The sequence below is a fragment of the Delphinapterus leucas genome, chromosome 3, assembly GCF_059928025.1.
Source record: "Delphinapterus leucas isolate spDelLeu-1000000601 "Yukka" chromosome 3, BTC_Dleu_Yukka2, whole genome shotgun sequence".
NCBI classification, from domain to species: Eukaryota; Metazoa; Chordata; class Mammalia; order Artiodactyla; family Monodontidae; genus Delphinapterus; species Delphinapterus leucas.
Window position 1 is genome coordinate 119,304,044 of NC_143131.1, and position 15,396 is coordinate 119,319,439.

Genomic DNA, 15,396 nt, shown 5'->3' on the forward strand with positions numbered 1-15,396 from the left:
GGCTGCTGAGCCTGCGTGTCTGGAGCCTGTGCTCCGTGACGGAAGAGGCCACAACGGTGAGAGTCCCGCGTACCGAAAAAAAAAAAAAAAAAAAAAAAAAAATATATATATATATATATATATATGTACAGGAATTTGCAAATTGATATAAACATACATTACTTCCAAGTACATTTCTCCCCTTCTTCCTGGAGGAAAAAGAATAGAGCCATCCAGCAAGTCAACCCCTTCAAAATAACTTTAACACAAAGGACGTAAGTATCTCTAAATCAAAAAAGTGGTTCATCTGACCTACAGGTGTCACGGGAGAGAACATCATGGAATGACAGCAATGACAACAGCTTGACTTCGGATGGAACCGGACTATTTCAAATGGAGTTTCCAGGAAAAATAGGCACTGATTTCTAGAAGGAAATTCACTCCTTACTGAAGCTATTTATTGAGCCAATACGGCTGGTTAACATTCTCACTAGTGTAAAGTAACCCAGCGCAGGACTCGCGGACGACGCCGGTTGAAACCAAACGCACAGTCGGGTCACAACTGGCACTGCCTGGGCTCCACTGAGAGCTGCTGTCCCCACTCCCCAGATGTGGAGGACCACCCCAATTTCATCTCAGGGCCCCAGTCCATTTCTTCCCATACTGCAACTGTCTAGCATTATACAAGGTACCCTGCTGCTTACCCACTTAAACTACTTTTCAAGTTAATTAGAAAAACTTTTCTTTGAAAAACTTTTCTTTAAAAAACAAAGGAAGAAAGAAAGGCGCTGTGAGTAGTACCAAAAATTCAAGGAAGAAATAATTCCAATCTTATACAAACACTACCATAGAATAGAAAAAAAGGGAGAACACGCCCTTAAAATGTTTTGCATAACCCTGATATCAAGAAAGGAAAATTAAAAGCCAATATCACTCACTGACATAAAGTAAAAGAGAAAAAAATCATACAATAATTTTTAGAGACACAGAAGAAGGATTGGATAAAATTCTGTTTATAATGGGGGAAAAAAACTCCTTAAATTAGAAATAAAACTTCCTTAATCTTTAAATGATATGAAAACATGTACAGCAAAACACATTAATGGTGAAATGTTAAAACCTTTCCTCTGACATCAGAAACCGGACACAAATGCCCACTATTACATCTATTTGATATTGTACTGGAAGTTTTGGCCAGCATGATAAGGCAAAGAAATACAAGTTATGTAGATTGCAGAGTAAGAAGCAAAGTTGTTATTATCTGTAGATGATACTAAGGAGTACAAAGAAAATCCAAAAGTACCTACAGATAAAATATTATAATTAAAGAGTTTAGTAAAGTTGCTGAATTTGAAAAATCAATATAAAATCAATTTATTTTATAAAGCAGTAAACAGAAATTGACATTTTAAATAAAGATAGAATTTATAATAATAAAAAAAAATCAAGTAGCTAGGAATAAGTCTAACTGATAAACTATAAGGCCTTTATGGAGAAACCATATGCCTTTGTGAAGAGACACTAAGATGACTTATATAAATGGAGAAATATATGATGTTCCTGAATTGGAAGATTCAATGTTTTAAAGTTATCAATTCTCTTCTCCCCCAGGACAACATTACTTTAAACATTACATTACTTTAAAATTCATATGAAAGAATAAAATAAGAGCTAGGAAACTTCTTAAGAAAAAAAGTAGGATTAAAAATTTGCCTTAAAAAAAATTTGCCTTACTTATTATTGACTTGTTATAAAGCTATATTAATCAAGATAGTCTGATATTGGTGCACAGGCAGAAAATTTGACAAATGTAATAGATTAGGGAGCTCAAAAATAGACATATATATATGGAATGTTTGAACATTACAGAGATGGCAATTCAGAATGTCTTAGTCTGCTCAGGCTTCTCTAACAAAATACCATAGACTGGTGGCTTAAACAACAGATATTTATTTTGCATAGTTCTGGAGGCTGGGAAGTCAAAGACCAAGGTGCCAGCAGTTGGTTTCTGTTTCTGTTTTTTTTTTAACGTCTTTATTGGAGTATAATTGCTTTACAATAGTGTGTTAGTTTCTGCTTTATAACAAAGTGAATCAGCTATACATATACATATATCCCCATATCTCTTCCCTCTTGCGTCTCCATCCCTCCCACCCTCCCTATCCCACCCCTCTAGGTGGACACAAAGCACCGAGCTGATCTCCCTGTGCTATGTGGCTGCTTCCCACTAGCTATCTATTTTACATTTGGTAGTGTATATATGTCCATGCCACTCTCTCACTTCGTCCCAGCTTCCCCTTCCCCTTCCCCGTGTCCTCAAGTCCATTCTCTATGTAGCAGTTGGTTTCTTAATGATGGTCTTCTTCCTGGCTTGCAGGCCGCAGCCTCCTCACCATGTATGTATACATACACCATGTATGTATACATACACCATGTATGTATACATACACCATGTATGTATACGTGGTGTAAAGAAGCAGCTCTGATATTTCTTCCTCTTCTTATAAAGACACTAATCACATCATGGGCTCCACCCTCATGACTTTATCTAAACCTAATTAGTGCCCAAAGGCCCCTCCTCCTAACACCATCACAGTGGGGGCTAGGGCTTCAATATATGAACTAGCGTAGGGGGTGGGGCACAAACATTCAGTCCATAACACAGATCAATGCGAAAAGATGAAATGTTCAGTTAAAAATGGTTATCCATACAGAAAAAGATTAAATTGGGTCTTAATTTAAAAATCAACTTCAAATGGTTCTAAGACTCAAATGTCAAAAACAAAAACAAAACCCAAAACAACGTTCAAGCTCTTAGTGGAAAATACAGGTTAATGGATTTTAGACCTTGGGCTAGAAATAATTTCTTTAAAAAGACACTGACAATAGAATAAAAGACTAATACATTTGTAATAAAATCAAGAAACTTCATTCATCAATAGACATCTTAAAGATGCGAAAAGGTACAAACCAGGAGAGGATACTCACATATACACACTGACAAAGAATTAATATCAAGGATATATAAAGAACTCCTACAAACCAATATAAATAAAAATAACAATAGAAAAATGGTAAAAGACATGAACGAACATTTCACAGAAGAAACATATAACCAATAGATGCACAAAGAGATGTTCTTTTGCTGTAATTAGAGAAATATAGATCAAAACCAAGATCAGGTAGATTTTTTTGTTTGAAAAAAATTTAAAAGCCTGACAATGCCAAGTGTTGGAAAGCCTGTGGATACAAGAGATTCAGGCCTATATATTGCAAGTGCATGTAAAAATCCATACAACTACTTTGCAAAATAGTTGAATATTAGCTATTAAATATAACGATTACTCCTAGATAAATACTTGCGAGTTCCAGAATTTCTATTCCTAGTTATATACCCAAAAGAAATTCTTGCACATTTGCATCAGGAGGTATATATAAGAATGTTTATATTGACGGTGGGCAACAGGAGCAAAAATCAGGAAACAATCCATATGCCTATCAACGGAATGAATAAGCTACGGCATACTCACAAAATGGAATGTTTTACAGTAGTCTAAATAAATGAATTACAGGAACACAAGATGATTGGATTTTAAAAATAAATATTAGAGAAAAAAAAGTACCAAAGTATCACACACAGTATTTTACCCTTACTATAAAATTTAAAACAACTAGAAAAATATATATGTGGGAGTAACATATAATACAAAAAAAAAATTCAGAGGAGCAAAGAATGATGCACATAGAATTCAGGATGATAATTACCTTGATTTGCTGGGGTCCAGGGAGTGGTAGGAGGGACCATTTGTACGATCAGATGTATATTACTACCAAGGTCCTGGCATTTGTGGGGAGGTACTGTGTTCACAAATTCTTATTACTATTTCGATAGATAACTACATATATAGATATACAGCTAAATGATACTGGATAGGTAAGTAAATAAACAATGCAGGTCAGGTATGGACTAATGATGACAGTTTATCATAATCCAATTCTGTGAACTTGAGGTCCAACCATATAAAAATAAAACAAAACAGCACATGTGAGAGAATATAAAGCACACAGAATCACCAATGAAGTATTCTTGCCAAAAATGTTTAAGCTCAACCAAGCCTTTAGACCTTCTCTCAAGGAGCGAAAGTCCTGAAACCCAGGAGACTTCCTGCCTAGTTCTTCACACTAACAGACCAGAATCAATCTGGAGGAAAAACTCTTGGATATAGTGCAAGGCTCTTGTCGACGTGGTTCAGCTTTGACTCCAGACGGCAAAGAGAAGTGGAGAGGCAAGCATAAAAATAGAAGCAGAGAATTAAAAATAAAAAGCAGTGTGTGCTATAATCCTTAATGCATTACAAAAGACAGTAATGGCGCCGTGGCCGGCCTCCGGACTCAGAACCCAAGACTTATCCTGCTGCACGGCCTCTTCATGACCAAGTGGGCACCTGAGTCCAAGTAGATTCCCATGTCTGGTGCTAAGGAGACAGAGAAGGCTTTTTGTGGACAAAACCTCCAAGAACCTAGATCGGGAACTCAGAGCACGGGTTGAAGGGTCTGCCATTCATCGAAAGGCAGAAAGGAGTCTTTGCTCCGAATGGACAAAAGAACTATTTGTAAGTCAATGAGCAAAGAAATTAAGTGGGAGGATGCCCCGATTAAAGTCTGCTGGTTATTGAGGAGGACCCAGTGAAACTACGTTAGGCTGGAGTAGAAATTCTCACTATAGACAATTATCTGGCTTCCCTGTAACAGAAATAATACTCTTTCTGAGTACAATTTTTCCCCCCACAGAATGTGCAGAATTGTTAACAGACATCAATTTTCTACAAAACTACTTACCCAGCTGTGAAATTTTTTGTCTCAAGGTGCAGACTAAAGCCAGTAATACCAAATTTTCTGAAGTGGTTTTGAAAAAGCCATTATATCTTTGGCAATGAACAGAGCATCAGAACAGATGATACTCCACCAACCTTGAAGAGATAGGGACACAGGAAGATCCTAGTCCGTCTTTTAAACATCATTTACACCATTCACAAGGAGCCTGTATTTAAAAGTGCTGGCATTTGGAGGGTGCTGAAAACACGGTAGACCATGGAGTTCAAAGGGCAGACCACAGACTTAGATGATAGTTCCAACACTGAAATAATTTACTTTCTAAAAAGGCTCTCAGAGAAGATTCCTGGGCCATTCCACATGAATTTGGAGAGATCAGAGAGACCAGAGAGTCACAGACTTTGAAACAGGAATTTCAATGCTCAAAGGGTGCTTACGTTGGAAACGTAGGCTCCAAACAGAGGGTACTTTCTGGCTTGAGCAAAAAAATCTCCTGTGACTGTTTTATGCACACAACAACTTCCTGATAATAATTATCACCCCTTCTTAGAGACATGGGCCAGAAGAAGAGAACCTACTTTCCTTCCAAGTTCAACACCTTGGGGACATTTTCTTGTTTAATTCAAGAAAATGATCAAGTTTGATACTCCACTGCCAGATATGGTCCTTCTGAGATATTACATATACTGAACTGCTGTAGCTTGGTATTAGGATCCCATGAAAGCTGGAACAGAGAATGAATTTCTAGCTACAGTATCACTATAGCATTGCAAGATACATACCCTCTGGTCCTGACAGTAGACCAAAGGGTATAATAAGATTTTTCAAAGTTGAGGGATACCAGGGAGTTCCCTGGCAGTCCAGTGGTAGGACTCAGTGCTTTCACTGCCATGGCCTGGGTTCAATCCCTGGTCGGGAACTAAGATCCTGCAAGTTTTGCACCATGGCCAAAAAAAAAAAAAAAAAATTGAGGGATAGCAGAGAAAACTCTAATTTTAAAAGATACATGCAAGTTCATAGTAGCACTATTTATGATAGCCAAGACATGGAAGCAACCTAAATGTCCATCAACAGATGAATGGATAAAGAAGATGTGGTATGTATATATACACACACACACACACACACACACACACACTGGAATATTATGCAGCCATAAAAAGAATGAAATAATGCCTTTTGCAGCAACATGGATGGACTTAGAGTTTACCATATTAAGTGAAGTAAGTCAGACAGAAAAAGACAAATATATGATATCACTTATTTGTGGAATCTAAAAAGATGATACAAATTAACTTATTTACAAAACAGAAATAGAGTCAAAGACTTATGGCTACCAAAGGGGAATGGGGGAGAGAGGGATAAATTAGGAGTTTGGCATTAACATATACACACTACTATATATAAAATTGGTAAACAACAAGGATATATATATATATATATATATATACACACACACACATGTATGACTGAATCACTTTGCTGTACACTGGAAACTAACACAACATTGTAAATTAACTATACTTCAATAAAAAATAATTTTTAAAATGTTGAGTGATAAATTATACTATGTGGAAGTAAAGTTTAAAATAAGGCTATGCATCAGAAATATGGATTTGACCAACTTAAATCTTAGAAATAAATACCATCTCACCTCAAAATAAATAAATAAATAAATAAATAAATAAATAAATAAATAGTAACCTGTGAGGTGATGGACATTAACTAACCTTATTGTAATAATCATTTCATAATAAACACATATATAAAATCATAACATTGTACACCCTAAACATGCACAATGTTATTTGTCAATTCTATCTCAATAAAGCTGGGGAAGAAAAAAGAAAGAAATACCATGAAACTAATTTAAAGACTACAAAGAAACCACAATATAAAAACAAAAACACAGTTAAGGAAAAGATTTTACACACACACATCATTGATTTTACATACACACACACACACACATATGCACACATAATTTGGGTTGTATTTTTTTGTTCTAAATTGTATTCTAGAATATTGCTCCTCTGACTGAAAACAAACATCTAGACCATCAGATCCCTGAGAACAGAAACCAGACCATTAATATCTGAATACCCAGAGCTCAATACAGTATACTGTAAATGGTGTGAATTCAATAAATATTTTTATTTAGGTAAATAATTTAATGATAGAACACTCAAATTTCTTTAAACACAATATTTCAAGTTACTATATTTTTGTCTGAGTACAGATCTGGAGTGGTACAAATTGTATCTAAATATTGAACCATGAATTAAGCAAAAAGGGTGGAAAACAACTCTTCTGACTTAGGTTTCGATTCCTTACTCCCACTCTTGCTTGCCTCAAATGATTTCTATTGAAGATATTTAGGTAAACCTTTAATGGACAACATGTGAAAAGGTCCTTTGACTATAGGGCTAATTGAGACAAGCTCATGGGTACTGAGCAGGGGGCCTTCGGACTTTGAAAGGTCCACTTCCTGCAGAAGCCATTCCTGTTCTCTTTTCTGCTTTAATCCAGACCTGCTTGAATGAAGCCCCATTAAGTAACTACTGACCACTTACGTACGTAATATATAACTTAAATGTATAAATAACTTAGAAGTAAAGTAGAAAAATGGTTTTCTTTTAAAGAGAAAGCAAATGGAAGACCAGCCATCGCTCTGGAGCACACCAGGCATGACACTGAGCATCCCCTCCCCAAATGTCTGCTCCAGCCCCCATTTGTCAACATCCATCACCCTGACCCTCTTGCCTATGGCAATATGGCTAGACTTACCTCAGAGGTTTCACAGATAGAAAAAAGCTGAAGGAAACTGGGGATTCCATACTAGGTGTACATTCCACCAGCAGTGATTGACACACATGCTACGTGCAATCATTGACACTGCGAGCCTGCCTGTTTTCAGCTTTACAGGCTGCTTAAGAACACTTCTTATTGAGAGAGACTCTGCTGGTCTTGGATCATCATGGAATGATGAGGCTTACTTTAGTAAGAATGACCCTCTTACATTATAGGGCCAAAGAACAGATGCACAAGTGTGTAGGGATCAGATGAACTATGTTTTTTTGATTTTGGTTTTTGTCAGTGCCTATATATACACATATGGTATAGTTTAATAAAGTTGCTTTTCTTGTGTTTCATTGCTTTGTAAAGTCACATCATATATACAGACATCAATAAAACTCACAGATGGCCAGTACAAAATTTAGAAGTTTCCAACACTGTAAAAAAATGACAAGGAGTTATCAGCCCTCAGGTAAACTTCAGGATGGGTCAACCCTAATATTAATCACTGTGGACTGCAAGCACTAAGTTCTGTCTAGTTCTATTTGAGAGGAGAGGACTTCATCCACTGGTAACATCACCTGATCACCATCAGGGAACAAAAAGTTCTCATGGCTTTGGCACTCTCTGTTCCCTGGAAGGGTTTCTGACTGGTGGAGGCAGAGAGGACAGCGAACGATCCAAAAGGAATCAACAACCCCTAAATGGGCCAATAGTACATCCTGGAATCCTACCCAGGCCAGGACCCTGAGACTGGAAGCTAAGAACTGTTGTCAACTACATGGGTCTTCATCCAAGCACAGAAGCACAGTCCCATCCCTCACCCCTTCCTCAGTCTAAAGTAGAGCAGAGGGGAAGCTCTTTGGGAGAAGAGAGGAAGGAAATTTGGTACAGACAAAGGCCAGGCTACTTCCCAGAGGCCTAATGCTCTAGGCCACACCTAACTAAGAGTGTGGAATATGATCCCACTTTGAAGATGAATAGCACTATTTTAAGAGTAGAACATCTTGGGAAAATCCAGGATGCCTACTCTGAAACTTTAACTCGAGGCTGTGGAAGACACATCAGTATGCAGGTATATTCTCCTCTTAAAAATCTAAGATGACAGAGACCACCCTGGTGGTCCAGTGACTAAGGCTCCACGCTCCCAGTGCAGGGAGCCGAAGCTGGATCCCTGGGCAGGGAACTAGATCCCGCATGCCACGACTAAAAAAACATTCTGCATGCTGCAACTAAAGATCCTGCATGCCGCAACTAAGACCCGGTGCAGCCAAATAAATAAATAAATATTAAAAAAAAAATCTAGATGAGAAAAAATATGAAATCTTGCCATTTGCGACAACATGGAGGGACCTTGAGGGTATTATGCTAAGTGAAGTAAGTCAGACAGAGAAAGATAAATAGTATAGGATTTCACTCATATCTGGAATATGAAAAACTATAATAAACAAACAAAACCCCTAATAAATGAACAAACCAAAACCAAATAAAACAAACATGTCATTACAGACAACAGAGTAGTGGTTATCAGGGCGGGTAGGTAAACGAGGGAGACAAAGTGGGTAAAGGGGATCAACTGTATGGTGATAGATGAAAAATAAATTTTTGGTGGTGAGCACATTGTAGGGTATACAGATGTAGAAATATAATGCCATAAATCAAGATTATCTCAATAAAAAATAAAATAAATCATTGTAAATGAAAAAATGTAGATGGATATTTTCGTTTTCAAGCACCAAAAACTTTTAAAAAACTTTAATTGGCTAATATAGTGCACATGTTAAGCAGACTTTTAAAGAGACCCTACATCTTGAGTGGGTTAAGTAATCATTTATAACCATCTTGAAACATGTTTAACTCGGTTTTTCTAGTGACATGAGATTAAACATGGAAACCAAACTGTGTTTCACTCACAACATATAAGCAAAGAAACTGCATGGACATGTGTAGATTTATGCAAAGACCCGGTGATACAACTATGTTTAGCTTTTCAGATTAGGTACATACGGCCGGCCACCCACTCGCCCTGTATTATCTCACCAAACACAAGAGCAGCAACTTTTCTATTTCAATACAATTATGGGCAGAAATTATATGATATAAAATGGAGGTTCTTCCATAAAGGTTAAGATTTAGCATATAAGCAGGGAAGACAAAAGCAAAGTTCCCATGAAGTCAAAAATAATACCACACTGGTCCAGTGCTCCATGAAACTCTGAGTTAAATTATAGTCCTCAAAGGCGTGTACTTGGATCCAGATTCACCAAGACACTTCAGTGTGCTTCAAACTGGCTCAACATCATCTTCCTGCTGTATTCATAAGCCAAAAATAGTGCCGCATTGGCAGGGAACGCTCGAATCAAAGTAGCTTTCAGACCAGAATATAAAGCTGCTACTCCTTCCTTTTTCACAACACTTAAAAGAGTTCTGATAAATCCTGCCTGTTTTCCAAACATGGAAAGAACCTGAATTCTGGATTTGATACAATCCACTGGGTATATGACAAGCCAAAGGCAAATTCCAGCAATTCCACCGCTTAACATCAAGGGGACAGGGCCTAGTTCATCTTTTGATCCATCCGAGGCAAAAAACGAGCGGCTCAGTTCATAGCCACCGAAGAAGAAGAAATAGCCTGGTACTACTTGAAACAGAGTGCTCGTGAGTCCGTGGTAGAAGCCCAAGGGGCCATCCTTTCTAAGGATACTCTTCGCGACGGACCAAACTGTATTATGGCTTTTTGCTATCCTCCCTGACATCTCTAGTTCGTGCATGGTCTGCAGCCGGCACTTCACCAGCTCAGTGGGGCACAGGGCCAGCGCGGCAAACGCAGAGGCGACGGAACCAGCGGCCGCAGTCTGCAGATCATTCAGCTTCGCCTGCGTGTCCAATCCAACCACTTTCCTCACGAACTGTTGGCAGAAGCCGTAGCACAAGAAGAGGACTGAGTTCTCGGCGACGTAGGCCATCAGCGCGGGGCCGGTCCCTTTGTAGAAGCCCCGCAAGCCCACCTGGGAGTACGTCTTCAGGCCACAGTCGACGAGGCCCTTGTACAGGCCAGGAAACGTCTGCATCTTCACTTTCATTGTGTCGAAGGGCTGCCCGGTCAGGACGCATGCTGTGCCCCCAAGGGCCCCCGCGGTGAGGTCGATGGCGGCTTGGATGGCAGGATTGGATTTCATGTTCGCCCCCTCTTCTGCTGGTCACCGAGGAAGGGAACTCTCTGGAGCTTAGGAGGGCGTCCCGCGTCCAGCCGCCTGCTCTTGGCTCTCTCTCCGGCACGGGAGAAGCCGCTTAACCCCAGACTAGGCCGCGGGCCGCCCTCCCCACGCACTGAAATAACCCCCGGCCCGCGGGCCCGCGCGCGCCTCTCCTAGTGCCCTGCGGCCGCCGCGTCTGGGCCCTAAACCCGTCAGCCGCCCTCCCGCTCGCTCCGCGCCGCCAGGCAGTCCCAGCGCCCGCGGGCCCCGGGGCCGACTAGAGAAACACTTCTAATGAATCTCAATACAGCAGTAGAAAGCTGTCCGATAAACTCCTGCGATTACGGCCAGAAACTCTAGGCGCTGCTGCGGCGGACGAAGACTTGCCTTCCTGTTCGGCCAGAGACCCCCACCTCCCGGCAAAAGAAAATGGGAGGTGCTTGATCGCGCCTGGGGTCAAAGGGTCAATCTACAGAGTCAAAGGTTTAAAATAGGGAAAACGAACAAACACTTTGGGGGGTGTACCTGACAATCGGTGGCTCCTTCGGATCAGAAAACCCTTAATCGTCTCCGGAGAGGAATGGCGGCTCCACAAAGGTGCCGGCCGCCGCGCCTCTCCAGGTGTAGCTCTTTGCTCGCCGGGGGCGACGCCGGGGGAGGCCTGAGGCGGGCAGATCCCCTCTTTCGCGGTAACATCGCCGAGGATCCTGGCCTGAAGCCCTGAGAGCTGGTGGGACGCAGGACCCTCGTTATTTCTAGAGGTAAGTCAAGGCCTTGTACAGTCGCATTGGTAAACATTTATATACAGCTAAAAAACTTGATATAAAAGACCTGTGTGGCTCCAGCGCTCTGTGCGTGCTAAGTCTCGGGGTTCTTGCTGAGGAGCCATGCAGCTTTAGGCAGCAGAAGTTCTGGATATAACTGACTACAGGCCTAGTAGGCAAGATGCAGTTTGGGGCATCAGTGAGGGTACCGCTGTCAGGACACACTTATCCTCCCATATGCTTATAATCCCAGCGTTGGAACGAATTCTCTTAAAGTTTACATTTTAAGCCCTAGGCGGTATTTTACTTTGGGGGTAAAAACAAAATGGTGGAGGAGGCAGAAACTATGCTGAAAGGATTCTTTCATTTAGAAAGCTTTCCTTGTCTGATTCTTTGGATATCAGTTAATATTTAAAAGTGAGGCACCTAAAAGCAGATTGTGCGTGGATACTGTTTGTCAACAGGTAGACTTCATTGTAGTAAGTAGTGACTTGGCCTTTTCTTTGGAGAGTGCCCAAATGTATCTGGATTTCTTTTCTCTGGTACCATATGGTTTCTTCAGAGAATAATCTTCCAGTCTTGACTGTGTGTATGTGTCTGTGTGTTTGCGGGGCAGGGGGGGTGCGGGTGGTGTTTACCTTGGGTACTGATTTAATGACACCAAGTGGGAGAAGAGGGTTGACATCCTGCAGTCAGAAAACAGACTTTCACACAATTCCCTTGTTCAATGCTATGGACCCCCAGCCTCCATCTGTGCCTTCTTTGGTTCAATTTACCCAGAAAATAAACTTTCTGTCTGTGGCATGGGTAAGGAAAAGTCATCTGGCTTGAGTGAGATAGGGCTCCTGGACATCCAACAGCTCTGAGCACAGATTTTATCTTATTTTTTTTGTCTGTGCCACATGGCATGCAGGATCTTAGTTCCCAGACCAGGGATGGAATCTGTGCTCCCTGCGGTGGAAGCCCAGAGTCCTAACCACTGGACTGCCAGGGAAGTCCCTGAACACAGATATTAATGAATCCTGTTTCTAGCCTCACACCTTCCCTCTTCCTTGGAAACTGCCTGCAAAAACTGAGCCTCAGTGTCTATATCAAGTGGGTGGGTTTGTTTCTCCTTGGTATACCTCCTTGCAGACATTTAGCATGTAACTTTCTGTGATCTATGAATTTATCGTTTCTTCATCTGCTTTGGCCTTCTAAAAACATTGACATCTCTCATCCACTGTTGTCTCATCTCCTATTTTCCTTGCCCTTGGGGGTTACTATATTAGGCGGCAGAGAAAAGAGATTCATGAGAACAATGTGCCATTTTAAACTAGAAAAAATTTTTTTTTAATTTTTAAAATTTCGTATCACATTTGATGGTTTTTTAAAAATTAATTTTATTTATATATTTATTTTTGGCTGCATTGGGTCTTTGTTGCTGTGCTCAGGCTTTCTCTAGTTGCCGTGAGCGGGGGCTACTCTTTGTTGCGGTGCACGGGCTTCTCATTGTGCTGGCTTCTGTTGTTGCAGAGCATGGGCTCTAGATGCACGGGCTTCAGTAGTTGTGGCATGCAGGCTCAGTAGTTGTGGCACATGGGCTTAGGTGCTCCACAGCATGTGGTATCTTCCCGGACCAGGGCTCAAACCTGTGTCCCCTGCATTGGCAGGTGGATTAACCACTGCACCACCAGGGAAGTCCCTCACGTTTGAGGGTTTTTAAAAACTGTTTTGGTTTTTTAAAACTGTCCATTAATTACCTATGGTTCATTGTTTATTTTTTAAAAGCACATACTGTTTTTACAAACACAAGAGATGCAGGATACTACAATAAATCATCAACGGCTTTTGCATTAAATTCATATATGTATATGTTTTGGAGAAACCAAGTTAGTAATCAGCGCCAGGGATCATGAGGGCATTAATAGGGAAATCGTCTATAATTTCATTGAATTATCAGACATAGTTGTGCAATAACACACAGATCTCAAGTTCCATGAAATATATTTAAACAGCTGGACTTGGAGCACATGTACTCCCACGCATACATGGAAAACAATGGCAAAGGAACTTCCAAATTTTCAGTGAAGATGCGCACCCACATCACATGTTCCCTAGCAATCAGATTGAGTAGCCAGATAGGATTACCAGAGAAAGTAAGGTTTGAGCTGAGGGCTGAGTAACAAAAAGCAGCCATGAGAATATCTGGAGACTGTTCCAGGAAAAGGGAAATATAAGTGTAATATAAGTAAAGCTCTGTAGTGTGAAAGAGCTGGGCATTTGAAATACAGAAAGAAGGCCAATTTACCTGCTGTGTGGTGAGCAGTCATCCTAGTCTGTGTTTTCACACAATTCTTACCAGGTAATAAAAGTTTAAGCAGAGGTGAAGACAGTCCTTCAGAGGCATAATTGGTCACAATTTGTCCAAATTTTTGGTCTCAAACATTTGATCTACAAATTCAAAACGTCAGGCTTTATGACATTTAGATGTGAACATAAAGATCCCATTTACCTAATCTATAGAAATAATGCAAAACAGAGACCACACTGACATGCTTATTGCAGCATTCTGTGTAATAGCAAATTTAAAACGGAACAACCTAAGTGATCGGCAATAGGGGAGTGAATAAAATTAAGAATTTGTAAAATTTCTACATTGCTTAAAATTTTCAGTGAGTTTTTTCTTATATTTTAAAACACTAATTTAAAAAATTCAACTTCCACTCAGGAACTCAGAAATATTGAAAACCGTAGCCCAACTATACATCACACTCATCAGGCAAGGGAGCTATGAGAAAAGTGAGTCTTTTTTGGTAACTGTGGATTTACATGAAGGGAAATGGATCCCAATCTTCTTAAGTTTTTCTCTTTTGAAGTTTACGTAACAGATAATTACTCTTCATTATGGAGGTTTTAATATTTATGCAAAACCAAGCCATAAATGAATCAAATAAAAACTAAAGCTACAGTAGTAAACTGACTCAGTTTGCTTATGCTGCGGATGTATTTGAAGCAAACTTTGTTTCTGCTATAATTTATAATCTTTTAGAATGATTCTTTAATTTGAAATTAGTCAACCCCATTTAAAGCAGCTGTTTCTTTATACACTTTTCTACCATTTCAATCAGTCTTTAATTCAAATTTTTAATCCCTGTATGTTCAGACCCTAGTAAATAGGCAATAAATAGTTTGCTTTTATTCTAGGAATTATTCTAAGTCCTTATATGTATCAACTCAAATAGCCAACAACTCAAGGGCCCTGAGGTAGGTAGTATTATCATCTCCATTTTAGAGATGAGGAAACTGAAACCAACAGATTAATTTACTTGCCCAAGATCAATCTCAACTAGGTCACTGAAATAGGATACAAACACAGGCACCACATCTCCTGACCTTGTGACTTTAATCTCTACTCTTCTCTAGTAAGTTTACAGTGACTAACAAGGCAAAGTACGTAATCTCAGTGAATTTACAGCCTAGTGAGGACATGAGCAACAGGTAACTTAGACTTTGGTGTGATAGATGCGTAATAGTATTTATCCCAATAGTCTATTAAAGAGAAAGAGTAGTAATTAAACTCCTTGAAAAAAATGTAAATAAGCTCAGGATTGAAAATAGTGAGAGAATGTGATGAGATCAGGCTGAAAAAAAAGAATTTAGGATAGTTTAGGAACGTTTTTAATCTCCTGACCTCCAAATGGAGCAGGTGGATTGGAAACATAATGCAAAGATGACATTTCCCCATTTCTTTGCCTCTGCTGTTCCTCTTTTTCTTAAATTCTAACACAACTGCTTCTTTTCCTACAAAACAGAATCCAATTGGTTAGTCCATTAAACCCCATAAA

The 15,396-nt window shown here is 39.7% G+C and overlaps 1 protein-coding gene across 1 annotated transcript; it reads right to left on the minus strand.

Annotated features, from left to right (window-relative positions):
• Positions 1 to 689: 689 nt before the first annotated feature.
• On the minus strand, positions 690 to 15,343 carry LOC149749668 (mitochondrial ornithine transporter 2-like). Its single transcript, XM_089909399.1, has one exon. It carries the CDS (start codon positions 10,785 to 10,787, stop codon positions 9,882 to 9,884), a length of 906 nt encoding a protein of 301 aa, XP_089765525.1. The 5' UTR covers positions 10,788 to 15,343; the 3' UTR covers positions 690 to 9,881.
• Positions 15,344 to 15,396: the final 53 nt, after the last annotated feature.